Source organism: Arvicola amphibius, chromosome 5, assembly GCF_903992535.2.
Source record: "Arvicola amphibius chromosome 5, mArvAmp1.2, whole genome shotgun sequence".
NCBI classification, from domain to species: Eukaryota; Metazoa; Chordata; class Mammalia; order Rodentia; family Cricetidae; genus Arvicola; species Arvicola amphibius.
The window spans coordinates 39,071,821-39,097,098 of NC_052051.1; the positions used below are offsets into that span (position 1 = coordinate 39,071,821).

Here is a 25,278-nt window from a genome sequence, read left to right on the forward strand (position 1 = left end):
CACCCCGTTTCAGGCTGACTCCACAACTGAGACCACGGTAGAGCTTAATCAACGGCAGCAAATGTTGGTAGCAAACAGTAAAATAATTGTACTTAAACATTTCAATATTTCTAGGCTATAAAGTCTACCCAACTGTTTTTTTTCAAATTCTCCTAAAATTTCATGTATTAGCAGAGCAAACCTACATGCTCCAAGCCCGTGTTGTTCAGACTCAATCCATCCGTACCAACTATCTGCCTCACTGGTAGGCCGGCAGTAGCAGGGGAAGACTGAAGCTCCTCTTCCCTTGTCACAGGCTTATGAGAATGAGAAGAGGCGAAGATGAAGGTAGGGACTAACACAGATGTGGAGATTAGCCTTGTGTGAATTCCACAACTGCTCCAGGTGCTGCTGGCTTTCTCACCACTCAGATCAAAATCCCCGCTTGCTCGGAGTAGTTTGGCTTCTTTTTCCTCCCTTTTTATTATAGAGGACCATTTTCCCCAAAGTAAAGGGGATTAGAGTTTTTGGTTTAAACAACAGAGCCCGGGATGGGGACATAGAGACGGCGAGGTGCCTACCAAGCACGTAAAAGTCCTAGATTCGCTCTCTAACACCACACGCACGTACACACACACACACACACTCACTCACTCACTCACGTCGACAACAGATTAGCATATGAAACATGGTTGTGTCAGTTTCTCAAGGGCAGAGGTGGGAACACATGTATGCTTGTCACTGGGCATACTCCTAACTATCCTAACCACCACTCAACTTTATAAAAAAAACACTAATGAAAATGAAAGCTGAGAGGAGCTGCCATTTCTTCCAGCACATACAATAAGAAGTAGTGTTTAAAGAGCAAAATTTCTTTGTTGTACCTCTTTCTTCTGCTCAGAAAACCAACTGGAATCTTTGTTTGGGCCTTGCGGCACTATGTGAAGATCCACGAGAACAGCAAAATTTCCACACTGAAAGAGAATGGAGGAATATTTATTAATGGCAGAATGTGTCTGCAGCTCATGCCCAGCAGAAAACTGCAGAGAATCTCACAAACTCCACACACAAGAACACAGCAACAAAACCACTTCTGGATGGAATCCCAGCATGGCTACTAATGTTCACAAGCTCATATTTATAGTAGAAATGCTATGAAGAAATATAGGCTTAACCAGAACAGAAATGACAAAATAGCTGTCCCTAGAGCACAACCACACATCTCCGTGATAGTTGGAAGGCAAAACAAAGGGAGAAGTTGAACAGGGCGATACTAGGTAGACCTCAGAAAAGAATAATTCTGTGCAGATTCAGAGAAAGGGACATCCTTTCTCTGCTGTGGATTAGTTATTCTGTACACTGTGAATATGTATTACTCTCATTTGGTTAATAAAGAGCTGACTGGCCAGTAGCCATAGGTGGGAGCACTAAACTAAGGACAAAGTCAAAGGAGTTGCCAGCAGTTGCAGGGAGAACCAAGATGAGCATGCCATACTGAGAAAAAGTACCAAGTGACATGACAAAATGTAGATAAGAAATATGGGTTAATTTAAATATAAGAGCTAGCTAGTAACAAGCCTGAGCTACTGGCCAAACATTTATAAATAGTATAAACCACAGTGTGTTTATTTGGGAGCTGCTGGCAGGCCAGAAATTTCCACCTACATTTCTCCTCAGGAGTAAGGAATCTGTGTAAGCCATTGCCTTTTGACAAGGAAGGAATTAGCTGGACCAAAGAGCTTGGAGTAAAAATAAATACCCAGAAAAACAAGAAGAAACCAGAGGAAAAAAAAGGAGTAGATAAATGGATAAAAGGATGCCAGTAATTAAATGAAGGAAAGTTTTAAGTATGCTGTGAGTTTTCAAAGCCTCCTTTCTTACTCTATTGGCTAGCTCATGTAAAACCTTAAAAGAAAAAAAATGAAAATTCTGTATGTCTGTGTGGTATAATAGTATAGCCAATTGGGTACTCAAAATATGGCTACTGTGACTTAAAAGCTGACATTTTCATTCTGATTAAAATAAACTTGGTAGCCCCATGTAGCTAATGTCTCTGCACTGGACAGCAGGCACACGGACCTCATGAGAAGTTGTAGCCAGACTAGAGAGATGGCTGGGTGGGGAAAGTGCCTGCTAGGCAAGCTGTGTACCAGCCCTGGGATGTGCCTCAAGTCCCAGTGCTGGGAGGGCGGAGACTCACAGGCTGGAGAGCTCACTGGCTAGTCAGCCAAACTGAAGTGGCAAGCTCCATGTTCAGTAAGAGACCCTGTCCCAAAGAATAAAGTGACGTTCAATGGAGGACGATGTTGCCCTCTGGCATCTTGTAGGAATTCATGCAGGGATACATGCAGGGGGTCCTGTTGGGGAGCATATATGTGCACGTGCGTGCGCGTAGACACAGACAGACTGGAACCTTAAAATCTTCACACCTTAGGAGTCATTGTTGAGTAATAGTAAACGAACACTTTGGAAAGGAAAGAATGTATAACCAGAACCACAGGTTGGGGATGTCCAAGAGACCCAGAGATTCAGTCTGTAGACCTGTAGAAAAGTCACTTTTATAAATCTCTAAGGAGGTCTTTGATTTCCTTTTTAAACTTTGGTGAAGGCAGATTTAACAAATGGTATTAGAGCATCAGATACAAACACGGAAAGAAAATGAAACTTGCCTGGTATCTGCCAGACACAAAATTTAACTTGAGATAATTACAGACTTAAGTACGAAAACCAAAAACTATTATTCTCATCATAAAGGCAGGAAAAGATTTCTTATGTATGAGCTAGAAAACACAAAACATTGAAGGAAAACTTGTTGACTAAGCTGGACACGATCAAAAGAAGAAATGTTTGCTCATCAGCAATACCACCAGTGGAATGCTATGTGTGCTGCAAACTGGATAAAACACCCTCACAAACACACGTCTGACATGTATCCAAAATATGGAAACAACTTCCAGGGACTGGCAGCTTTTATTACAATCTAAGCTTAAATAGATACCACAAATATGAAAAATAGATGGCTGCACATGAAGGAGTGTTCACCATCACTGTTCACACTCAAACTCAGATCCCAATCAATAGCTACAGCCATGAAATGCAGGAGAAGGTCTTAAATTACAAAGTCCAACACCATACCAAACGGAAAGGAGCTGAAGCAGCCCACTCTGACACGCTGATGGGAATGGAACTGGGTTGAACCACTCTGTCAAATGGTTTGCCTGTTCCCTACAACTAGCCATGTGCTTACTGATTAGGCCAACGAGGCCACCCTACAGGTTCACCTAAGCAAGCGAGCTCTGTTCACACTAACCCGGACTGAAGACATACTCAAGGCCCAGCAACAGGAAAATAAACTAACCATAGTTTATTCACACAGTGGGATGGCATTTACCAAAATGGTGACACCGCCAAAATGGACTCATCTCAAAAACAACGAGCCAATGAGGCCAGACCAATGGATGCCTACTCTCTGGCTCCATGACAGCAAGAGCCTTGTTTGGTAAAGTGCCAGGGCGGTGTCTGAGAGGCACACGAAGAAGTCAAATGCAGTGACAGGAAACTGCTGGGTCCCAAAGGGAATCTGGTTGTACACCTAAAAGTAGTTCTGCTATTCTCACCATGTGTAAATTATGCTTAGAATTTCTTTGCAGTTGCTGATTACAGATCTAACCTTTAAGGAGTATGCTGCCACCAGGTGGAGGCCATATGCCACAAGTACAAGATCTTAGCTGGGGGATAGTAACAGTTTGCATGCCACGAATCTTTCTTTGGCCAACTGAAAATCTGATACAATGTGCTTGGAATGCTTTTGAAATGCACAAAATGTAATATATAGGATTTAAAAACTGACTACACTGCAGCACATTTATTAAAACCCTAAAAAGCGACCCCAAATTTGTGACATGTTAATAATGTGTGCATGTTTTGCAGGCAATGATTTGTATCACAGACTATGGACTCGGGGACAGCGGCAAACTGAAGGCCGCGGAAGTACGTCTGGCACTTTCAAATATCTTTGACAACTCTAACCACAGAGAGCTGTGATGTCTAGAAGCCACAAACACTGCAAAAAACCACTGCCGAGTGACTCCTACAATCATAATAAAAGAGGTCTGCCTCCGTGAGTACTTGGTCAGAACCAAGCTGTGGCTTTCTCTTCTCAGTCCAGGGAAGCTCCCAATGAAACAGAAGGTTCAGGCTGGAGTTTTCTCATAGCCCAGTTTATGCTTGATTATAGATTAATTAGATTTTTCTTCCTTTAAATAAATAAATCCTCAATTCTTACACTAGCAATGTAAGAGAGAAGATTCTGTTCTGAGGTTCTCCCTGGGCAGCCAGCAAGCCCTGGTTCTCTGTAGCAGGAGCTTAGCTATCTACACTAATCAGGAGTACTGTGGCTTCTAAACTTCTCTGCTCTCAGAGCTCCACTTTTTTCTCCCATGAGTAAACTGAGGTGAACAAATAGGCTTCTGAGCACAGCAGGAGGCAAAGCCTCCCTTTCTCCTCAGCCTTAATTAGGAGGTTGTTGCTACTCTCAGAAGGAAAACTCTCCAGTTCTCTTCAGGACAGGAAACATGGGAACCATTACTTCTTCCACAAGCCAGAGGCGGTCATTAGAAGTGAATCCAAGGGTGATGAGAAATAGCTTCACATCCCATGCACTGGGTTGTGCATGCACAGGCAGGGAATTCTCTCACTTTCACCCCTCCATCTAGAGGTGGCAGCCTAAACCCTGGGAAACATCCCTGTTGGAGGAGAGGGCCGCTTGTGGGTTCCTGGCTGCTTAGCCCCGAAATAATCACACAGAAACCGTATTAATTAAATCGCTGCTTGGCCCATTAGCTCTAGTTTTGACTTTAAAATCTAAGTCAAAAGATATGTTACTTTGGATAAGAGGTTTTGCTTTTGTTTCCACAGAAAATGAGGAACTGTGGATTCATACCGAGTTAAGAAAAATCAGGTTTGACCAAGGAAGATCCCTTGAGAAATCTCCGATAGGAAGAATGGCCCAGATATCTGAGTTCTACATCCAGAACAGTTCAAAGACTGCTGCCTGAGATGATAAAGCCTTAGGATATTCCAATCAGGACTTGATCATAATTCTAAATTTTCTTTAGGTCCCCATGAGATTATCAGTGCCCCCAGTCAGCAGGAAGTATCCTAGAAAACTATGCCCACATTCCCAAAAAATGGATTATGGATGTTAGCCTTTGTTTAGAATGTTGGTTACAAGTTGTTATAGATAATGGTCAGTAGAAAAGCTAAACAAAGGAGATTCGATTCAGAGTTCTTGTTTAAAAAAGTGGGGGTGCCGGGCGGTGGTGGCGCACGCCTTTAATCCCAGCACTCGGGAGGCAGAGGCAGGCGGATCTCTGTGAGTTCGAGACCAGCCTGGTCTACAAGAGCTAGTTCCAGGACAGGCTCCAAAGCTACAGAGAAACCCTGTCTCGAAAAACAAAAAAAAAAAACAACAAAAAAAAAAAACAAAAAAAAAAGATTAAAAAAAAAATAAAAAAGTGGGGGAGAATGCTGTAGGACAATGGTCTGTATCCTGTCACGCTTGTATTTTAAATAAACATTGATTGGCCAGTAGCTAGGAAGGAAGTATAGGTGGGGAAACCAGGTAGGAAGTAGAGGCTGGGTAATGAGAATTCAGGGAAGAGGGAAGTTTCAGACTGCAATCATCACCCAGACACAGAGGAAGCCAGACACAGATTAAGCAAAATGTGACTGCCTTGCTGAAAAAGGTACCAAGCCACGTGACCAACACAAACAAGAATTATGGGCTAATATAAGTTACAAGACTTAATAAGAAGCTTGAACTACTAGGCCAATCAGTTTATAACTAACGTAGACCTCTGTGTGTTTCGTTGGGAATGAATGACTGTGGGAACCGGGTGGGACAGAAACCTCAGTCAATACACCCCCACAATGCCTTTCCCTAGTTCTCTTGAAAAGGTCACCTCATCTTGTAAGTACTATTTATTTATTTTCGGATGACTTCTCAGACATCCATCCTGTTCTATGTTCACATCATCCCCGCTTAGACTATCAGAATCTTTCCTTGTGGTGTCCCAGATGAACCTGTAATGTCATCAACCGCGAATTCCTATTCTAGCCAAACTTGGCAGTCCGGCCCTTCACCAAACCCCACCACTGTTTCCCACTGTGTGGTGTGCTCCTCCACCAGCCTCCAAGCCTACCAGGTGCACAGCAAGCTCTAGGAAGCTTTTCTGAACAGTTTATCTCCCTCCTCTGGGTCAGACGCATTCTTTAAGTGTTTACAGACTTGTGCATTAAATGACTGGTCTGTGGAGGAGACATCCCTGCTAGAACATGAGCTCCAGTAGAAATGGGTGCACACCCACATCGATTCTAAATCCCATGAACATGCTTCATATTTAGCAGTAAGAAGAAACATATGACCAAACAAATCGCCCCGAGTTTTAGACGTATCAGGAAGGTGAGGGCTCAAAAGCCCCTTTTGGGAACAAGGCCACTATTCAGCTCAATACACTGAAGAACTGATACCTTCCTCTCTCCTTATTCTATAGGGATAAAGACTGTCATCATGAAAAGCAACAATTATTTGTTCAAAGTTTAAAATACAAGGATTCTGGCCATAAACTCAGTGCCAGACAAGCACACTGGTTATTTCACTTACTGCATCCCTAAATGTCAGAGGTGTAACTCAATGTTGTGCTTTCTCTCTGAGTCTTCAGGAGACCTTGTCTTCTGACTGTACAAAGTATCTCTAACATGAAAGTGAAAATGCTAGCACGCCTCACCATGAAAATCCAGACAGATCACAGAGGTGGAAGGGTTTTCACATCGTCTGAGTCCCTCATCAACAGAGGAACACAGCAACATAGGACTGCAGCACGTACTACACCTCTTGGCACCCACCCCCATCCCTAGTGGTGTTCACCCTAGTACCAGAGGCAGTAGAGTAAAGGCCCTGCCTGGGAGGTGTTGAATCCCATGGAACAGCAAGCTGTGTGTGTGGGGGGGACGGGGGGAACGAACCACAGCATTCAGAGAAAGAGACACTATTAGCTCTGTATGCTCAACTCTCCTAATGCAGACACACAGATCAATGTCAGCACATGACACTAACAGGGCAGGAAGCCCCAGGCTACAGAGGAGCCCTGGAAGGACAGAGGGAGCCTTAAGGGACTGGCAGGTTGGAAAGCCCTCCAAGGCAGGGGAGAGGAGCATGGCAGGCAGTAGAAACCTGAGCCAGGCATATGTGTTTAATCCCAACTGCACAAAGAAGACACAAGAGAAGGCCATCCTGAGGGGACAAGGAGATCCCGTAGGCATCTGTTTTCCCATATATGAAATAAGAGGACCCAACAGATCTCCTTCAAAGGGACTGGTGCTCTCAGATCCCACCTCCACAGTTATCTATATACTTGTTTCTACCGTCACACATAAGGCACATTCTTTCGTAACTGTCACCACAGAGACATGCAAAATATGGCAGCTTGTCCCATCTATCATTCCACTATGGCCTATATGAAGGAATTAAGAAACTCTACATAATGTAAAATGCCAATTGCAAGGCAAGAAAATACCATATGAATTACAGGAAATGGGAATAGAGATGGCCAAGAGAAAGATCTCTGTAAAGACTATGTTCTTCCCTATGGTACTCCATGACACCCCCTGGCAGAAGTAAACTCAGCGCTGCCACAGCACTTCTTTCTGTCTCTGCATTAAAACTTTCCACAGGCAGCAGGCACATGACTATATCATTATCTGTCCCACTCCTAGGCCTGCATGAACACCTTTCTGTTACCTTGACGCTATCATGCCCAGTACTAAGCATGATACATGGTACCAAAGAAGGGGATTTGTTAGTTTAGGGAAAACATCACTAGTAAAAATGGCTCACCTGTCTTGTTGCTCTAGGAGGAACCACCTCCCAGTCTCTTCTACCCTATCCTTAGAACAAGACTACAGAATCAAGCTCATGGCTTACAAGTAAGGTTACCCCATATACTCACAGAAATGATCAACAGCACCCACTGGATGAAGCCAAAGGCTACTTTCTCATCTTCAAATCAGTCAGTAGAGCACAATGTGAGGACAAATCTAGGCTTTGTGAACCAGATCTATCAGAGGAATGTTCTTGGGTCAAGTCAATGGATGACCTGTTCTTTGAATTCAAGTTTTTCTAGTTGAAAGGGTTGCAGAGAAAAGGGTGGTCTACTTGAGACCAAAGGGAATTGGGAGAGGAGAGTTGCTTTTTTCTGCTTGCTCACTGTAGGGCTTCTAACTACAGGTCAGGGTGAGCAATATTCTAGTCATTCCAAAATTCCCAGTAGATTCTTTACTAAGATAGGGGAAAGAGTATAGAAACAAAGAACAAATAATAAAGAAATGAAGAAGACAGAGAGAGGCAGAACAAGTGGGTTTGATGATGGCTTCTATAGGGAGATAGGGAGAAAAGAGAGAGAGGCTGGTTGATGTCCTTTAGCAAACTGCTTCTGGTCTACTCAGGAAAGAGAAAGCCATTTACCTAATGATAGGGCAGATCACAGACAAGTTTTGGAAAGAGATATACCATGATGCTGGAAATAAAGCAGAAGCCACTGAAAATGGAGTTGGAGAAGGGGCACACCAATGGGGCACACACACACAAAACTAGAAAGTCTATTCATCAGTGCTTACAGAACGCTGTTAAGAACAGGCTTCCAGCTGCACACTGCTTCAGATCCTTTCCCTAGCAATGTTTAGATGTGATCTGCAGCCCCTCATGTCAGTCATCTCGCCCATGGCAGGCTCAGAGCATGTATAGCAATGAGGGGTATACTGGCCAAGGCATAGGGCAGATGACGTCACCCCTCTCTCCCATCTCTGTCCTTCTCGCCAAAGGCAGAATTTGCTTCAAATTCCAGGACACTTTAGTTAGACTCTGTATTATAAATTAAAAACTTTTACACATATGCAGTATAAGTATTTACCTATCTATACTAAGATCTAATAAGTGCCTCAAAATTCTTTTGTAGCTTTAATCTGGCAACACATTGCTTCTTAGAAGAGCAGGCAGATGGCTCGTAATCATGACAGATGGCTAAGTAAAAAATATCAATGCTGCTCTTAAATATTTCTGCAACAGAGAACATGAAAGAAAAGATAACTCACTAGAAATTATTGTGGACTACTGAGAGTACCTGAAGGCCTGCAGAGCAGGCCCCATCCATAGTTAGCACATGCAGGCTGTTCTGGGACATGATTGGGACCAACGATGGCTTATGTACCCTGAAGTGGAGTTTGGAAAACAACAAAAGTATCAGTCCGTGTAAATTTTTATCATAAATCTCTCTCCATCCCTCTCCCCATCTCTCTCACTCTCTGTGCGTGTGTGTATATGTGATACATGTACATATGTGCATATATGTATATGATTGTGTAAGTATATATGTGTACATGTGGTGTGTACATGTGTGAGAGTATGTGTATATACATGTGTATGTATGTGTGTATACAGGGACCTTTTATGTCCCTGACAACAAACTAAAAAATCAGGTTAGCTTGGGTTGAAGGAATTTATAAAATGTATTATGAGTCAAAGAAAAACCCTCTAAATATTCCCCTAGTGACCAGTACCTAGACTGAGGTAATTTTGAATGTAGGGTAGTCTTAGAGGGAGATTTGTGAATGATGCACATGAAGGTGGGAGGGGGTGGCACAACCTTCCTACCTCCTTGAGTGGAACCAAGGAATCTTGAAGCGATAAACTGGGGATTTTCAATGATTAGAGGAGACCCATTTCTTCGGTTATATACAAAAAGAGCAATGGAACAATTGGGTAAACATTAATAGTAAAGAACCAAAGCTACGGGAGCCAGTTGATGCATCTACATCTTGGAAGAAATGGGAGAGATTTTCTTTGATTGCAGGCTCACTCTGCCTTTTTAAAAAGCACCTTTGTCTATATGGTGGAATTGAACATACTCTTAAAATATGTGAATGGTGCTAAGTAGAAATGAATTGCTACCTGGCTACATGCATTTAGTGCTTAATTGTTATGCATTTTCAGACTGAGACAATCTGTCATATAGTTAAGCAAGGGTTGCCCTCAAGGAAGCAGCAATACTTAAATATCAGGTCACTAAGATTGAGTAAGAAAAGAAAATAGCTTCCAAACCAGTAGATAAAATACTCCTTTTTAGTTCTTCAGGACCTTAAGGACAGAGAACTAGGCAAGCCAGAACAAACATGAGGAGACTGCTATATGCTCCATGTAAGAAAGACTTGTAGACCAGAAAGGCCTTCCAGACAGGAAGTGATCTGTCACAGGAAGTGGTCTCACCACCCAACCCAGAAGATCAAACTATACTGACACCAAACCCGTAAAATTGGGAGACTGAATGAATCATCACACTGCCACTATAGAACACAAGCCTTTTTCCTGTGAGAAGTGAGCAAAACCACACCGGGAGGACAGACCGGCTGCCTCGCTGTGTTCATACCAGCCACTTCAAACATCCAGGAATGCACCAGTGGTTACCGGCTTTTATGTTTCTAAAATGTGTCTCTAAAGATGTGGGCTTACTGAACTCAAGAGTCAGAGACTGTACCTTCTGAGGGAAATTTTAACACGGAAAGCAGGGGCTTGAGAGTTGTACATAAAGCCTTCTTCCTGGAAGCCTACGTATGTAAGTTCCTAAGCCTTTTTGTTTCTCAATCCCCTTATCTGTAATTGGGAGCAATAATGACAATGTAGAATGTGAAGATAATAACAATATCAATAAATTAGTTATAAATTGAGAGGAGTTAATAAATAAATAGCAAATCATTCTCACCAGTAACTCAAACCAGTAAAGGCAAACAAAACAAAACAAAGCAAAAACTGACCAGCCCAGTGTCATTCTGTGATGATGGGGGTATTCGTTACCTGTAGTATCTTCTGGAGTCATGTGTGAAGTCATGACAAATGAGATTGGTTAATTAACAATTATTCATTAATTTCAAAACCTGCATGTAGCCACTGGACACTGTAATTACTTCCCCAAAGTGACTCTTTGCTCAAAAATCCTGGTTACATTATTTTAGTGAGAGACTGAAACCACAAACAGTATCAGGACCCCATAATAGGACCTGCCCAGTGAACCAAGGGGATTCCCATCCCACAGGGAATTCCAGAACACTACTCAGCACTGCCTGTGAGGGATGAGAGGTACTAACCTGGGAAATTTCTATGAACTTTACCAAAGAAGGTGTTAGGTCCAATAAAAGTTTTAAAGGTATTTTCCTTGTAAATAGAAGGTGAGCCAATAAAAATAATTACTTAGAAATAGAGGATTAAGAAGATTAAGCTCTCATTCATCGTTCACCATGCTTTATCAAATCAAGAGAAAAAAAAGCCAAAATTCAAGTATGATTCGAAAAATGATTGCCATCCCTTGTCTAATCCAGCCCTTCGTTTTGGTGGGAACGACCTTTAACGTTTGGTGCTGAGTTCCCCTCTCTCTGTGTGTTCAGCGTCTCCCAGCTAGGGAAACAATCTTATAACTACTTTCCACAAAAGGATCAAGAGTTCAAAGGGAATTTTCAATCAATTCCTGCCTAAGGCAGGAAACTGAAATCCGAACGGGACAAACGCGTTAGAAAAACAAGGCCAGGGCCGCTGGTCAGAACTCAGCTTTTCCTCGCCCGGCCGGCCCATTTTTTGGAGAACTACAAAGAGGGATAAAGGGAGGTAGGTAATTGGTCACAGGGCTTGTTGGGAGCCACCTCTACTTTCCTTTTCTAATTGACTGCTGGGAATAACACCCTCTTCAAGGAATGCTCAAAGGGGAAACATGCTGGGACAAGAGACCCCTGATGAAATGGCTTCAGAAGCTGCAGATCATTAATTAAGAATATTGAGAGAGAGAGGTTGAAAGCGTAGCTGAACTGAGTGGGAGGGACAAGTCAGTATCAGCTGCCACCTACACATTAGCAATTAAGCCTTATAAAGGTTCTCAGTGGAAACTTACATCTCCCAGGCATCCTCCTCTTGGCAGGAGAAGAGTCTCCTGAGGCCACTGAACTCTGAAGACTGCAGCACTGACTTAGGAGTAATGGTTACAAAATCTACTGTAAGATACTCCTAATTCTAGGGAATCTGACTGATGGCTACACATCTCCATGGCCTAAAAGAGTGTTCTTCTAGCTTTAATGTGTATAAGTAATGTATTAAAAACTAAAGATTGCTAAGGCTTGCCCTGGAAGGGGAGGGGAACGGAGAATTTGCACTTCAAACAGGATTCCAGGTAACCTTGATGCAGCTGGGGACAACAGTCTGCCAAGCATTGACCTATGACAGTGGTTTGTGTCCCTGGACACACACAGAGATCAACTGCATGACCCCACCATTCCTTGGTGGAGATGTTTCATTGGCTGTTTTCCTTTTCTTTTTTTCTTAGAAACCAAAATAGAATGACCATTTTGCACAAGCATTACCATATGTATTCTAATGCTGCCTGGGCATCTGCTTCAGCAGATTCCCTCAGTAGAACAACTGGAGATATGGGAAAAATGATAAACCCGTGCTTCTTTCAAACAATGGGTGATGAACTCTGACCTGAGACTTCTAGAAGCTGAGCAGCAAGCAGGTAACAATTTCAAAACATCCCAAACCTTCTGAGGCTCTTCCTGGTCTCTTCCCTGTGCAGCACACCCCTTTTCTTCTTTCTAGAACATCTTCCACTCTTCCTCATTCCTACTTATCTGGAATTCTGCGTCTGTCCTTCCCTCATTGCTTTTGCCTTAACATGGATAGTAGAGAATTATTCTCATGAAATCAAGTTCTACGGTGCCTGTTTCTAATTTAACTGACAGAGGGGCTAAATATTTTTCTTTGGCGGGGGAAAAAAAGCAGCTAAATTATTTTTGGTATGTGCTTTCTGATTAATTCTGCCTTGGGCACTGGCCCTTAACAGGAAATTTTTGCCCCATCCTCAACTCCTCAACTTAAGGAAGCAGCAGGCTTTGTATGCCATACACTGGCGCTATTGGTGAAATGTGTTAGTGCTGATTACCTCCAAATAATATAGTTAAAGGAAGATTTAAAACTTTATTCAGGTTCTAGACCATGGAGGTAATTCTGGCCCCAATATACAGTTTTACTCCTACACACCATGTCTGGAAACATTTAGGGCTGCCACAATTGGCATCTAGTGGGCAGACTACAAGAGCTGCTGAGCATTCAACATGGCACAGGCCGACCCCACAACAAAAGATCATCTGGCTTATCCTGTCATTAGTGCCCACGTAAAGTAGCCCACGTAGAAGCTCCCACATGGAGCTGGCTGACTTCTCACCGTTGGAAAATTTATAAGGATCAGAGGCTAGGAGGAGGAGGAAGCAAAAGAGGGCAAATGGTCCAGAGTCAGTGGAGTAAGAGCTTGGGCTGCCATTCATCCTTTTACTGCCTATAGCAAAGGAAAGATCTTCCAGTTCTCTGCCTGACAGACGGTATTGGTGAGGGTTTTCTTGGGAACACCATATAACAGGTTAGGAAAACAACCACAGCGTGAGATTCACCTCCTCAACAAGTGACAGACGACACCAATCCATAAGGCACTGTTTACATTACCGCTCATTTTCAACAATGAGGGAAGGAAAGGAGGGCTGAGTGAGGGATTACATTTTATGAAATAATTGTAGGAGCTACAACAGATACTTAGAAATAGACTATATTATGATAGAAACACAGCACTGCTCTTCCGGAAATACTGGAAATACTTTTATTCTGGGTAATCTGTATACAGCTCTTTATACAGCCATTGATGGAATATTACCTTCCATGAAACATAATTCATCTCACAATAAGAATCGTGCATTAGATCCATTTCCTTTTGCTATTAAACCCCTAGGAAGTTTTACCAATTAACTCTCAATATCAAATCGATCCAGCTGAAAAGATGAACATTATGTCTTTATATCCTAATAAAATGAATAAGCACGGTGGCTAGCTCCTGCAGGCTTAAGGGTCAAGTAGCTACATAACGGGATAACTAAAACTCTTATGTTTTAAAAGGGTTACATTATGGAATTACTTAAACACCTCATAAAACACTATTTCCCTTATATGTATTCACTATGGTTCCTCTATACAGCAAAGTCAATTCATTCACCTGAAAGGTATCTTACTTCTCTGCTGGAAGGGAAAAAGAAGATGCCAAAGCTATTCAGAAAATTCTTAGAATAATTATCCTACAAATAAGCATTGAAACCCCAAGTTCTCCTGCCCCTTCCCGGTGGAGTCAGTCAATGTAGTCAAAGTTTTACCATGTGACATGAAGTAATCTCTGAATTATAAAGGATATAAATATGTCACCAACAAATACCAAGATGCCCCTAATGAACATAAATTGTTTATCCCAGGCCTAAAATACTTTCTACGCCTTCAGAGATATTAGACACTAAGGCTGATTAAAGCCATACTCATTGCAATTGAGGCCATTATCAGTGATGCAAATTCACACGAGTTAGCTAATGAAGCAGCCAGACAGGCTTTCCTAAGCAGAGGGAAAAAAGCAAAAGAAATGGAAAATGATAGGGATATCCAAGGTAGTCTCCACAAGTCAAAACCGTAAGTAAGGTTAGACTCTCACATGGTCCTAAGGTCTGTGTATACATTATATTGTTTAAAGCAAACATTTGTTTCATTACAGGGATTTATGTCACCTGGCAGAGCATAGTTAATCCAAGTAAAAATCAAGGTTAAAATTTTCTCTGTTGTAAAAACTCAGCACATTTGTAGCATTAGCCCCTTACCAGAAGAGGGTAATGGGTGGTCAGTCTGGCACTCCTCACAGAGCACAAAGTTACCTGCCATGAAGGCAGCACCTGCCACAGGACACAGACCTCATAAACACCCCAGGGAGCTGCTGGTTCCTAAGGGTCATGCATGTGAGAACATAGGACTCTCTTTTCTCTTGCACAAGTGAACAGCTGTCTAGAGGACCAGGCTCTTTCCGTTTGTGTCCACCTCAAGAAACAGAAGTACTACCCACTGGCCAGCCACCTTCCACATGCTAACGCTAGAGCCATGCTTCATACTCCACACCTTCCACATGCTAACGCTAGAGCCATGCTTCATACTCCACACCTTCCACATGCTAACGCTAGTGCCATGCTTCATACTCCACACCTTCCACATGCTAACGCTAGTGCCATGCTTCATACTCCACACCTTCCACATGCTAACGCTAGAGCCATGCTTCATACTCCACACCTTCCACATGCTAACGCTAGTGCCATGCTTCATACTCCACACCTTCCACATGCTAACGCTAGTGCCATGCTTCATACTCCACACCTTCCACATGCTAACGCTAGAGCCATGCTTCATACTCCACACCTTCCACATGCTAACGCTAGAGCCTTCATACTCCACACCTTCCACATGCTAACGCTAGAGCCTTCATACTCCACACCTTCCACATGCTAACGCTAGTGCCATGCTTCATACTCCACACCTTCCACATGCTAACGCTAGAGCCATGCTTCATACTCCACACCTTCCACATGCTAACGCTAGAGCCTTCATACTCCACACCTTCCACATGCTAACGCTAGAGCCTTCATACTCCACACCTTCCACATGCTAACGCTAGAGCCTTCATACTCCACACCTTCCACATGCTAACGCTAGTGCCATGCTTCATACTCCACACCTTCCACATGCTAACGCTAGAGCCTTCATACTCCACACCTTCCACATGCTAACGCTAGTGCCATGCTTCATACTCCACACCTTCCACATGCTAACGCTAGAGCCTTCATACTCCACACCTTCCACATGCTAACGCTAGAGCCATGCTTCATACTCCACACCTTCCACATGCTAACGCTAGAGCCTTCATACTCCACACCTTCCACATGCTAACGCTAGAGCCTTCATACTCCACACCTTCCACATGCTAACGCTAGAGCCATGCTTCATACTCCACACCTTCCACATGCTAACGCTAGAGCCATGCTTCATACTCCACACCTTCCACATGCTAACGCTAGAGCCATGCTTCATACTCCACACCTTCCACATGCTAACGCTAGAGCCTTCATACTCCACACCTTCCACGTGCTAACGCTAGTGCCATGCTTCATACTCCACACTTTTTCAAAAGCGGCTGATCCTGTAGAGGAATTACTATGGGGCATAATATATTTGTAAACCACAGCCTCAATTCTAAGGACAAACTAAGTTCTCCTGAAGCACTCCAGCCTTTCAGGCTCCTGTGGGAACATCTCCAGGCCCCATGCTAGCTTCTTTTTCTTCTTGACTGTGCTCCCAATTTCATATTCCCAAGCAGGTTGTTTGGAGCTCAGGGTCTTCAGGAAAGCTCACTAGAAGCAAAGAAATTTCTAATCCTCTCTCACTGGACAAACCGTTTGCTCTGCTATGCAGGCTCACTCAGCACCTACTCTGCAAACACATTCACCTCTAAGGAAGGAAAGGGATTGTTTTCAGTTTACATTTCAGTCCTAAGTCAATAGTGAATGGGTGGGTAGAGGGGCAGAGGGCAGAGGAAAGAACATGAAAAATGTGTACGTTTACATCATTCTCTCCCACTTGGGGAATTCATAAGATAAGGAAGAAAACTTATATTCATACCTTCATTTTCCAACTTGCATAAAACTACATACCCACCCACCCCAATCTGCTTCCTCCCCAACCCTAGCTCAATGGTTCTCTTCTAAGACCTGACACTCCCTTTTCCAGAAGCTGCACACAACCCCCACCCTGGAGTTCCACCTACCCCCCTCCAGCCACAATCCAGGCAATCACTCGGTCTTGCTGGGTCCCTAGCATCAGCCTTTTGTTGCCCCCTCCCTCCAAACACCTTCAGTCTATTCCTGAGGTATCAAGCTGTGATCAGCCTTATCCTGAGCCCCTACTCCACTAGAAGAATTTTAAGGGGCTTTCTCCCTGCTGCTGATCTCAGAGAAAAGGCTAACTCGGTGAGAAGCTAACCATACATCCCAGTTTGCCCAGGTCACCTACAGTTTATGCCCACTACCAGGCTAACTATTAACAGCAAGCCTTTAGTCTGCGCAATTGGCCTCAGTTCTTATAAGAGCTGCATGGTCTGCTGTGAGCTGTGCCCTGCCCGAACTCCAGTCTCATGAAACTCTGTGCTCTGCAGGGCTCCTACTCTGCAGGCCACTAGCTGCTCATCCATTCGCTATGCACTGAGCATACACCAGCCCAATGTCAGAAGGCAAACAAACAAAAAGTGAAGACAGAACCTTGGTTCTGATGAAAGGCACTTCCTACTTGCCACCATCACCTCCCTATGGGTTCAACCCATGGATTTCTGCAGCCTGGGCTTGTGTCTTCTTCTTGGAAACATGTTACTGCATACTGAGGTGACATTCCCTATATCTAGCTGGCAGCATCATGATTCTCCTTTTCACACACTGATTCAAGATTTCGAATTCTCCAGGTGCTATATGGTTAGTCTGACAGTCAGATTCTTCCATGAGATGGTAAGTTCTGCATTTAGTTTTGGTTTTGTTATCTGTTGATGCGCCAAAGCTTAGGAAATCTGAGAGATGCTCAAAGACGTACTGTAGATGGGAGAGGGACAGCATACCTGCTCCTGACCTTGGGACCAACCAACTCTCCTTCCTGGTCCTTGTATAGCTCAGATAGTATGGTACTCAGATCTAATCCATCATCCTGACATTGGCTTCTGCCCAGGCACAGGGCTGCTCTGGGGACCTGTCAGTAAAGAGAAACCGTCTCTCCCCTCCATCACCTCACCAGGACTCTGCTGGACACCCAATACAACAACTCTTCTTACTCCCTGACAGGCACTAGAGGAAGACTCACCTGAGAAACCATACCCAAAGGTGACAACGTGAGCACCTAACATCTTACAAGCAGAGAGATGCTCTACTTGAATACCATCAAGTTATCCAGAAGAAGCAAGTCAATTATTTCTTGCAATGAACAACCTTAACACTGTGCTGTGACTTAGCCAAACTTCTCCCCACTGCACAGTGGATCTCTGCTGTATTTGCACAAATAAAAAGCCTATTTAGACAGCTTCCCCAAATGGGGTTCTGAAATACTGAGGTTTCCCCTTGAGAGAAATCTACTGCTTCTGACTTGTAAAGGTTGATTTTTTTCTGAGGTTCTACTCATAACATTAAAACATAAAACAGTCCAAACTTCAGCTTGAATAAAAACAACAAAAGTCTGTAAACCCTCATTCAGAGGGGTTATTTTATTTGATGTGATGGGTACTTTGCCTACATGTATGTCTATGTGCCCCCTGTGCGCCTACTGACACAGAGGCCAAACTGGGCATCTGACACCCTGGAACAGATGTTACAATTAGTTGTGAGCCTCCATGTGGGTACTGAGTACTGAGCCTAGATCCTCTGGAAGAGCAGCCATTGCTCTTAACTATTGAAATATCTCTACAGCTCCTCAGAATGGGTATTTTTTTGTAACTACACTATGCAACATGGAGTCTGAGGTAAGGTGGACACTAGACAAGGGTCATTCTTATGAAGTAAGTTATAAGGAGAACGTACTGTCCCACACAGCTGCACCATGCCATAGCTAAGAGGATGGCATTATCCACATGGAGAAGAGATCCCACTCCCTCCCTCAACTCAGCTTTCTAAACCAAAAGCCCTCGCATGTAACTAGTAGGTAAAGGCACTAACATTAACTTCTTTATAATTAATTGGCATATATAATCACATATATCTTGGAGTTCATCATGATGGTATATGTGCACACAGGAATGAATAAATCAAGCTTATTAAAATATTAATCTCCTCTCATACTTTTCTTTATAGAAATCACAGTCATTTCATTATGTATATGCATGTATGTATATGTATACTCATGTGTGCATGTTTGTGTCTATGTCTCAATATGTGTGTGCATATGTGCCTATGTGTGTATATTGCATGGGTGTCCATGGGTGCGTGTGCATGTGTATCTATGTGCATGTTTTCCTGTATGAGGGTATGGGCTGTATATGTGTCTGTATACATGAGGATGTGTATATCTATGTGAATGGGTATATCTGTGCATATGTGTATATGCATATGTTTATGTGTGTTTATATGTCTGCATGGATTTGTCTGGTATGTGTGTGCAAGTGTATGTATGCATATATGCATGTATGCGTCTCTGTGTTTTAGTTTCTATTCTATTGCTGAGAAGAGACATCATGAAAGCATTTAATTGGGGGCTTGCTTACAGTATCAAAGGGTTAGTCCATTATTATCATGGCGGGAAGAAGATATAAAAGAAAGCATCTAATTGGGGGATTGCTTACAATTTCAGAGGGTTAGACCATTATTATCATGGTGGGAGGCAGACAAGCATGGCACTGGAGCAGTAGCTGAGAGCTTTATATCGTGATCCACTAGGAGCGTTCAGGATGGTGGTGCGGTGGGCTTCTGAAACCTCAAACTCCACCCCAGTGACACAAGGTCCCAGCAAGGCCACATCTCTTAATCCTTCCCTAGCAATTCAGCAGCTGGGGACTAAGCATGCAAATAAAAACCCTTGGGGGCATTCTCATTCAAAGCATCACACGGCCAGAACAGACACACAGATACACACTGTATATGTATGTGGTCCTAGAGACTGAATGCAATGTTTCCTACATGTTAGACAAGTGCTGTACAAATAAGAGGCAACTCCAGACCTGATTAGGCTTATTATTATTAAATAAACCAAGCATGGAAAATGCTGTTTTCCCATACCACAGTGGACCATTCCGCTCCCTTTCTCACTGAGGAAAGCCACACCATCAGGCCCCACTTGTCAGCCACATACAGAAATGTCTGAACAGCCTAGACCAAGAAAAGCAAATCTTTCCAGGAAGTGCAAAGAAAACAAAATTTGGGGTATAATGTCACCTGGGGCAACAAGAATCAACTGAAAAGTAGGCCCGCAATCACAACCCATAAGCTATGAATGAGAGATCAGGGGACCAAACAGCACAGAAGTGCAGAGGCAGAGACTGTTCCTTTGAAGCGGCATCTTGCTTCCCACGGCTCTATCTGCAGCTTCTTCTGCTGGAGCTGTGTCGCTCACAACCAGGGGCAGAGCCTCCTTGGCTTTCAACTCCAATGTTCCACTGTAGAGTTCAGAGTTTGTCTGATTTTGGAATATTTGCACTGACTTTACCAGCTGAACTTCACTAATTCCCCAAGCCCCAAATCTAAGTCTCTGAACTATAATGTCAACACTGAAATGTTTCAGGTTTCACACTTACAGATCTGGCAACATTCAATCTGGATCTGAAATAGCCTGGCCTTTATGCACTGTCTCATGCTATCTTCATGAGCCCAAAGGCCTTGTGGTCTTTAAAATTGTATTTCCAGGCAGAGAATTATTCCCGGTTCACAGGAAAGAAGAGCTAAAGTTTGTTAACTAAGATACCACTTTTTAAGAGCACTATGAGAAACATAAGAACAGCAGACAACTAACCCACTTGTCATCATTTGTCAGATCAAGGAGGCAAAATCAAACAGGACTGCAGAAGACATAGCCCACATAATGCGAGTCTGCCAAATATGTCTTAAACTACCCAGTGAAAGCAGAGAATACATACCTCCTCAAATGCACAGGAAGCTATCTGTGTGTGCATCTGACTAAATCTCAGCTTTCCAAGTGACCCTGACCTGTCAAGGCAGGGCAGAGGCAGGCAGGACTGGGGGCCTAATCCTTTAGTCGAGTGGTTCTCAACCTTCCTAATGCTGAGACCCTTTAATACAGTTCCTCATGTTGTGGTGACCCCCGACCATATTCATTGATACTTCATAATTGTAATCTTGCTATGGTTAGGAATTGTCAAGTGTATATCTGATATGTGACTGGAGAAGCACTGTTCTAACAGGACAGAGCAGCCAGGTGGAGGGCATCTAATCCCACTCCAAGCTGGTCAGCTGCTCAGGTCTGCCTACTGTGTCACTCAGTCCTTGTCTCTGCTCAGCAGATAATCCATGGGCAGCCGACCACGGGAGAAGCAATACGATTTAGAACTGGAATATTTGTGTAAAGGTGAGGACTCCAGCAGGGTGTGATAGTGCACATCTACAAGCAGTTGGGAGCCTAGGCTTTTGAAACGAGCCTGTGCAACATAAGGAGACCTTGCTCTAAAAAGAGGGGGAACTGGGGTGAGGATTACACACACACACATACACACTCACACATATACACACACTCAGACACTCATGCACACACACACATACACACTCACGCACACACATACACACTCATGCACACACACTCACACACTCACGGACGCACACACACTCACGCACACACACACATACACACACACTCGTGCACACACACACTCACGCACACACACACACATACACACTCATGCACACACACTCACACACTCACGCACGCACACACACTCACGCACACACACATACACACTCATGCACACACACTCACACACTCATGCACGCACACACATACACACTCACACACTCATGCACACACACACACACACACACACACACACTCATACTCCAGTGCATGTGTGTAACTTGTTCATCACGATCTGCCACTTTTATACAGGGTTGAGCTGCAGCCTTGGTTCTTTTGAAAAGTTATTAGTAATTGTTCTTTATTTTCCACCTTGATATCAACCCAGGGAATTAAAACCCACTTTTGTACAGTCATTTTCTTTCTTTTTTTTTTTTTTTTTTGGTTTTTCGAGACAGGGTTTCTCTGTGGCTTTGGAGCCTGTCCTGGAACTAGCTCTTGTAGACCAGGCTGGTCTTGAACTCACAGAGATCCGCCTGCCTCTGCCTCCCGAGTGCTGGGATTAAAGGCGTGCGCCACCACCGCCCGGCTAAAACCCACTTTTGAAGAAGATTTGCCTCTATGCCAAAGCAGTGATTTTCTCTTTATAATCCAAACTATTTTTAAAGAAAGATGAGAAAGCGCCGTCTCTATACTAAGCATTTATGCTCATGCCATAAATAATGTGCAAGTAAGTTGTTTCTCCATGGCAGGCTCAAATTCCCATCTTAATCAAAACTGATTTTGAAATGTATTTCGTGATTTACATGTGGCCAAGGAACTTCTCACCATGTGAGCCTTCAGACTCCTTTATGGAAACAGCATACTTCCCAAACTCCAAACATGAATAACCACTGCTAATTATTTTCTTCTATCCTCAGATGTTCTTAACTTCATCAAAGTTTAATAGCATGGTGGTAATTTCAGAAAAAAGCCAAAACCTAAAAGCCACAAAGCAACCACGGTACTGTGTTTACTGACTTTCCAAATGTGTTAACAGACTTCACAAGGAAAAAAAGCTCAAAGATTCACTAAATTGTGTAAACACACAAACTCATTCCAGGAATGTAAAGATTAACCAGTAAGATGAAAGTATGAGCCAGGGTGTTACTGGCTTCAATCTCCAAAGTTTCACAGTAGGGACTGCCTTCCCTTACTTGGGGAGGGTGACACAGGTAAGCCTTTTTTATGCTATTCATGCTTCCAAAAAGTCCTTATTCGTCCCAGTATAAAACTCTGTACCAGTCTTTTAGTCTTTACAAACAGGTGACCCTTACATTATGACCGGCTGTGCTGTGAAGGCAGCATCCTCTGTTCACAATACGGGTTCCCCAAAGCTGCTGCTGAGGACCAGGTTTTTGTCAGAGCGTTGTCTGGGAAGCCAGCACCACTACAGACAGAACTAGAATCTGCACACTGCCAGCTCTGCTGCTCAGCACCCAACCCCCGCTCTGTGGATGGGACCTCTGCAGACTGAATATGGTCTTGGATTCTGCCATTAACACAGAAACGAAACAATTGCCAGACTAAGGGCAGAGACTCAAAGGGCTTCCCGAACTCATGAAATTCTCTTGGCATAGAGATTATTGCTAATTTTGGCTTGTGCTAGTTTATATCCAGGGGGACTAGAATGAAAAGAACATTTTATTGATAGTAATTATGGCAGGAAAGTCTGTGGATTTTCCATGATTTTGGTGCTCTTCCTTTCTTAGAGACACTGGGATTATAAAGAGAAAGTGATCGGAGTGATCACTCTGAACATAGATTTTATCTCTTCGATAATATGGCTAAAGAGCAAAAAGTAAAATAAAATTATACAAAGAAACCACCTCTTAATAGTTAGACAGGAGATTGCCATTGCATAAGCAGTACTCGTAAGTAACCTCAGGGCTGAAAACAGCAGTAAAGCAGACGCAAACTAAGATCATGCTTGTTGACTGTTGGACACCATCCAAAATGTATCACAAAACCCAAGTCCTGAAAACAAATAGACTACAATGCCCTCCGAACAAGCCATGAATGTATCAAAGCAATTCCTTCCACAAACAGGTCAAAACGGAATAATAAGTTTGCCATGTTAGTCACACGAAAAAAGAAAGCCCTGGGTTTTCTCCACAGACTCACACGGGCTTCATTTAGTGTAGTTTGAAGGATCTGAGACATTTATGTTCATGCTTAGAAGGCAAAATCCCAAATCACAAACTTCTCTGACCTGAGCAGTCAAACTGTTAAGCCTAGGGAAACATAGCTAGTGGGAGGAACGCTGGTCAGCTGCTACTCTGGGCAGGTGGGTACAGGTTTTCACAGGGAGTGCCATGGTGTTCCCAGGGATCAAAGACTGGGCAGAAAGGCCTGCCACTGACCCCTGCCCCAAATCCTGGTCCATAAGCAGATATTCAAAGGGCCAGAGTGGCAGAATGGCAACTCACTGCCAGGAGGCAGGAGGAAAATACCAGAAAAGGAGAATGGATAATAGGAGAAAAGATAAAAGATTTTCCCAAGGGTATTGCAAAGCCAATGGAGCTTATTCCCCACGAGCACTTTAGCTTCTAACTAAAATTAATTTCTGTCTATAAACACTGAATTGTTGCTCATGTTATTGCTCATAGGTGCCAGATAAAAGAGAGTAACTGGGGAAGGTATGGATTTTTGTTGAACGATTCACCTCACTATAAAAATTAATGTCATCTCAAAAATGATGTCATCCAATGTGAGATTCCCACAAAGGATGAGTCTCAGCACACAGCTCCTCTCTCTCTTTTTTTTTTTTCCATTCTGGAATGCTCTTTTGATCTCTTAAAACTTCAAACCACAGCAAGGTGTTACAAGCTGGAAAACCTGTTGTTATTGTTGTTGTTTTTGTTTTGAGACAAGGCCATATGTAGCCCACGTTTAAACTTATTATGCAGTTAATGGCCCGAGATCCTCCTGCCTCTGAAGTGCTGGGATAACAGGTATGCACCAGCAGTCCAGGCCAAAACTTTGGCAATTTTCTAATAATCATTTTCTAAGAATACAAACTATTTTTATCAATTTCAAAAGTGAAAACAGAATTTTAAAATTAGGTCTAGCTAGATAACAGAATGGTTAAAGACATTTGCCACATAAATTTGATGACATGAATTCCATACCCAGAACTTATATAAAGCTTGAAAAACAGATTCTGTAAGTTGTCCTCTGTCATACATTATAGCATGTGTCCCCTGAAAATACATTATGTGTGTGTTCACATACACATAAGATTTTTAAAAATTCTACTCTTACAAATAATTGTTCAACACCAAAAATGACTAATTACTTACATAATTACCAGGTCTGTCTGTATGTATATGTGTGTGTATGTACTTATACATACACACACATATACATACACACATATATACATACATACACATGTGGGTGTGTGCATGGGTGGGTATATGTATACATAATTTTTAAAGGATCATTGGATGACAGAGGATGGCATTTCTGTTCCAAAGAATGTACAGAAAAGACCGGATAATTGCACAGGCACCAGCTGTGCCTTCTACCCTTCACTTTCCCAAATGAAAAAGCAGAATGGAATGCAAATGATGAGGAGTAATTATATAAGAGGTAACGGTAAGTGTGTGTCGGTCCTTTTCCCTTTGCCTTCCTTTCTTAATGGCTAAGAAGTCACAGACAAATACTGATACTTTCTTAGCAGTAAACAACTTACCTAAGGTGCATGGAGATGCAAAGGCAGCACTGTCTGAGAAAGCCTTACATGATGATCTGGGGACTGAGTAAATAAACAGAGACGATGCTACCTAGGTCGTTTCAAGTTAGCTGGTCCCTGTTTGTGTCATAAGGCCAGCCTGCACACTCAAGAGTCAGTTCAGATACTTCAGCGGGTGAATCGTGGTGTCTTCCTACTGATCCTCCTGCGACCTATCCGTGCCTAAGATGCCTGACTGTTTCTCTTCATAGTATTGCCTCCTCATTTCTATGATTATTCATGAACATGGACACTGCAGACG

At 43.1% G+C, this 25,278-nt stretch overlaps 1 protein-coding gene and 1 long non-coding RNA gene across 4 annotated transcripts in view; one reads left to right on the forward strand and one right to left on the reverse strand.

The window, feature by feature from the left end:
• LOC119814031 (SLX4 interacting protein) overlaps positions 1–25,278 on the reverse strand; it is a 163,610-nt gene that overhangs the window by 60,395 nt on the left and 77,937 nt on the right. For all 3 annotated transcript variants that reach the window (XM_038329282.2, XM_038329281.2, XM_038329280.2), the window contains one exon: positions 864–953. In XM_038329282.2, the coding sequence (XP_038185210.1) occupies positions 864–953 (90 nt within the window). The remainder of the gene's footprint in view (positions 1–863; positions 954–25,278) is intronic.
• LOC119814032 lies at positions 11,564–18,651 on the forward strand. The gene is made up of 3 exons (XR_005285349.1): positions 11,564–11,689; positions 12,399–12,587; positions 17,800–18,651. It is a non-coding gene; the product is annotated as an uncharacterized LOC119814032 (long non-coding RNA).